Raw genomic sequence first — 4,740 nt, forward strand, 5'->3', positions numbered from 1 at the left:
TTCGGAGAAGATGGCTTGGGGAGGTTACGAGCACTTGGCTCTGATACCAGCTCTAACCCAGGGCAGTGACTAGGGGTCTAGTCACCAGATATGAGGATAGGAATGCAGTATCTATATGCAATCTTGGATGTGAGATTAGTATGTGACAATTGGATGGCAATCCAGGTTGTTAATTTTTTTTTTTTTATTATATTATTATGCAAACATAAATGCAGTACATGAAATAAAGACAAGCTGTAAATACAAATTATGTACAAGATATAAAATTAGATATTTAGAACATAGTAGGTTTATATAGAACGGTCCAGGTGTTCATTCATATACCTTGATAGGTTGAAGGTAGATCCTTCTGAAGATTACACCAAGGACTTGGTACAACACGTTCGTAATTATACAGGTACCGGACTCTCACAAGGACTCTTACATAGACTCTCACACTTAGACTCTCATGAGTCTTTTATTTAGGTTATGCTATAGTACTAACACTTAGATGGAGTGGAGTGGAGTGTGGTGGCTGGTGGAGAGGTGAGAGGAATGGTTGAGTGAGATGTGTTGTGTGTGAAATACGAATTATGTACAAGATATGTATATATATATATATACACGTATATATATATATATATATATATATATATATATATATATATATATATATCCAAATTCATATGGATACTAGTGGATCTAGATGATGGAAAGACCAGAACATCAAGGGATTAGTATGTACTAGTCATTAATTAAAACTCATACATCGTTGGCGTATATTTTATTTCTTCATACTTAATGTAATCTAGTATACAGTGACAAACGCTCCTAAGCTGGTACTCTAATAAATTAGAGACATATCCAAGAAATTCTAAGAAAAAACAAAACATCTAGCGCTGATTTTCACTTAATATAACAAACCTATTATTTTACACCCTTAGATTTGTTTTAAATGAAAAAAAAAACTATCTCCCTAAAATCCTCTCCGGCTCCCCTGCCTCATGGGCATGAGGGTATCCTCTCCTCCTCACTACAAGTACTTACATATATATACGTCCCTTCCTCTCACATCCTCTCTTACTCGTCACTTCTATCCTCCAATTTTCTAGATAACAAATAATAATGATTAGATAACTAAATAATTATATTTTTTTACAACTTATTCTATATATCTATATTGGCCATGCTTTGATATATAAGAAATACATCATTTGATACAAACTCCTATAAATAGCAAAAAATTAATAACATATACTATCATGTCATCCAAATAATTTCATGCCCCCTCTCTCCTTGCTCACTTTGGCCTCCTTATTTTCTAGCTAGCAAATACTACATCCGTCCTAAAATATACTCCATCTGTTCTATAATATAAGTGATTTTGGATGGATGTGACACATCCTAGTATAATGAATATGTCCAGATTCATTGTACTAGGATGTATCACATCCATCTAAAATCCCTTATATTAGGGGACGGGGGGAGTAGCAACTCAGAACTAGATAAGACGTATCTTAGTCCAACGAATCTAGACAGTCCCTTATCTAGATTCATTAGACTAGGATATGTCCCATCCAGTCCCAAATTGCTATATTTTGGGACGGAGGGAGTAATAAATATCCATTAAATATTGTGTATATAATAAAAGTCCATTAAACATTATCTTCCATGCTCTTAACCCACTACATGGTACATATAATAAATTAGAAAATTGTATTAGAAATTCTGAGAACAAAAACGAAAAACAACTTATCATACTCTCACTTAAATCGGTGAACTCATTACTTTTAACCACCCATGCCCCTCCCACTCGCATGCGCATGAGGTGCCCACGGCCCTGCTTCTCCCTCTACCTCATGCTCTCTCCTCCTTCCTTAATTTTATATACTAAAATGATCACAATTTTCAAGCTATAAAATCTCATTCCTAATCTAGAAATAAAATATTGAAAAAAATGACATCATATATTGAGTCATCATATATTATTCTACAAACATACATACCCAAATTAAATCTACATTATCCAAATAAAATTACAAATTCAAATATTAAATAATGTTTTATTGAGGGACAACATCTCAACCCTTTCATATGTCATGCGATTTAACATAAAAGTATAAAACAATTTAATAACACAGGTTGCCCCATCATACATAGTTTTCAAACATTTATTACTAATTAGATATAGAATTAAAAAGTATGAATAATCCAAGTCCCAATACAATTATTCCTATCTTTTTATCTACTCCCAGTATATCACAAATCCCGATAAAATGATTACTAAAAATAAACTTATTTAGAAACAAATGGGGATGTGCCAAAATAAAGTTATTATACGATAGAGGGAGTAATTGCTCTAAAATATATTCTATGTTACTATCTAATCGACTTTAGAATTAAGCTATTTAGTGTAGCTTCAGAATAATTATGTAAACAATGTCGTTGAGCAGTATTTTGGAAAAATCCTACCTTTTAATCATTGGATAAATAATTTGGTTGATTATCTACCCATATAAACGTAGCGTAAAATACATGCCCGTGTGTTCGCACGGGCTACCTTTCTACTCCCTCCGGGTTAATAATACTTGTTGTTTTGGACAAGGACACGTTCTCTAAAAAATAACTTTGACCATTATTTTTCATTATAATATGTATAAAAATATTAACAAATATATAATTTTATTAAAGTACTTTTTAAGACTAATATATATATATATGTAGTCACCATATTTGATAGATAAATATTTTAAAAATAATTCATAATTAAATATTGTAAAGTTTGACCTCACCTTTTTCTAAAACGAGTATTATCAGCCCTGAAAGAGTAGTTGTTTGCTTAAAGTATGGATAGAAATGCGCTCGGACAATTCTCTGCATATATAAAATGTTCAGTGTAAGTGTGTGTGTATATATATATATATATATATGTGTGTGTATCCTTCTCCCAATATTTGCTATCAAGAACCTACAAAAAGATATATAGTCCAACGAGCTACATGATGACAAACAGTACATATGTAGTATATATCACTAGTAATGACAGTGCATCTGTACCATCATTAATTAATTCAGCAGGAGGAGCAGTACATAACAGACACAAGCTGTAAAAATGGACGGACGGCTCTTTGAAGCCGCAAAGTCAGGCGATTGCAGGTTGATGAAGGAGCTGGTGGCTGCCATGGATCCAAGCATATTGCTCCGCACAACTCCTCAGGGGAACACCTGCCTCCACATATCCACTATCAATGGTCATGAGGAATTCTGCCAGGAGGTGTTGATGTTAGACAATTCTCTTCTCACCGTTGCAAACTCACACGGCGAGACGCCGCTGCTCACCGCGGTAACCAACGGCCGCACCGCCTTGGCCTCCGTTTTGCTCAGACGGTGCTGCGAAGCGGGGCTCAGAGAAGCTATCTTCAAACAAGATGAGAATGGATGTAATGCCCTGCACTATGCCATTCGCAACGGCCACAGGGACCTTGCGTTGGAACTGATAGCAGCAGAAGCAGGCCTGTCACAAGGTGTAAACAAGTACAGGGAATCACCCATGTACATCGCTGTGATGAGAGATTTCACTGATATCTTCCGGAAACTGTTGGGGATTCCTGGTTCTGCTCACGTGGGTTGTCATGGCCGCAATGCTCTCCATGCCGCCGTGAGAAACGGGAATCCAGGTAAGAATTGCATACTAGGCTGTCTGACGAGTCATTAATAATTACTCCATTATTCGTTAAAATGACCGCAGGTAGGTGATTCTTGCATATATCATTAAATTTGTTTTCAGTTATTGCTAAAGAGTTAGTGGAGAAGCGTCCAGGGCTGGCTAGAGAATTCGACGATGAAATGGATACTCCAATGCATCATGCCGCAATGTGGGGTAAAACCCATGTTCTCGGAGCATTGCTGCAGTATGATTGGTCTTTGGGGTATGTCCTAAGTAATAATAAGGACAGTGTTCCGCTCCTTAATTCCGCCGCATACCGTGGCTATGTTAGTGTTGCTAGAGAGCTTGTTCATCATTGTCCAGATGCTCCGTATTACGACGCTAATGGTTGCACATGTCTCCATCAAGCCGCGTTCAAAGGTCATCTGGAGTTCGTGGAATTTATCCTAGAGTCGCCGTATCTTGGGAAACTCGTCAACATGCGAGATAACGGCGGGAACACTGCTCTGCATTACGCGGTGCAGAATTGCAACCCAAGAATTGTTGCCGCTCTTTTGTCCCATGGAGACACGGACGTCACGGTACTTAACTACACGGGAAACGAAGCAGTTTGGCAATTAGGGGGAGCCGCCGATTATGCCAAGACATTAAATTGGGTACGTCCTTAATTACTCATACCGTGCACCTCTACTTAATTTACTTGATGAAGCATGGACATATATAGCCCGTGTTTAGTTCACCCCCAACTACCCCAAACCTCCAACTTTCCACCACATCACATCACATCCAAAACTTTCCTATACACATAAGCTTCCAACCTTTTTTTCTTAAACTTCCAAATTTTCCCAAACTTCCAACTTTTTTCAGGAACTAAACACAGCCATATTGCGCTTTTACACAACTTACCATGCATTACATGGACTGTTACTATTGTTACTATAAGTATTAAAAAATAATCACATAATAAATTTACATATCATTCATATCTATCTATTATATACTAAAAGTCCATTAAACTTGCTACAAACGTTCTTAAATCACCACGTGGCACTCCTAAAAATGCTTTCAAGCTGCCATATGGCACAGTCTAATCT

The 4,740-nt window shown here is 36.7% G+C and overlaps 1 protein-coding gene across 1 annotated transcript; it reads left to right on the forward strand.

Annotated features, from left to right (window-relative positions):
- The first annotated feature begins 3,085 nt into the window (after positions 1-3,085).
- LOC127753668 (uncharacterized) lies at positions 3,086-4,314 on the forward strand. The gene is made up of 2 exons (XM_052279084.1): positions 3,086-3,656; positions 3,767-4,314. Exons 1-2 carry the CDS (start codon positions 3,092-3,094, stop codon positions 4,312-4,314), a joined length of 1,113 nt encoding a protein of 370 aa, XP_052135044.1. The 5' UTR covers positions 3,086-3,091.
- The last annotated feature ends 426 nt before the right edge of the window (positions 4,315-4,740 follow it).

Source organism: Oryza glaberrima, chromosome 11 (genome assembly GCF_000147395.1).
Source record: "Oryza glaberrima chromosome 11, OglaRS2, whole genome shotgun sequence".
Lineage (NCBI taxonomy): Eukaryota > Viridiplantae > Streptophyta > Magnoliopsida > Poales > Poaceae > Oryza > Oryza glaberrima.

Excerpts from the sequence above, each read along its gene's own strand:
- LOC127753668 (XM_052279084.1), top strand. The coding sequence starts at position 3,092 with ATGGACGGACGGCTCTTTGAAGCCGCAAAGTCAGGCGATTGCAGGTTG. Across the intron at positions 3,657-3,766 it reads CGTGAGAAACGGGAATCCAG|TTATTGCTAAAGAGTTAGTG; the intron begins GTAAGAATTGCA and ends ATTTGTTTTCAG.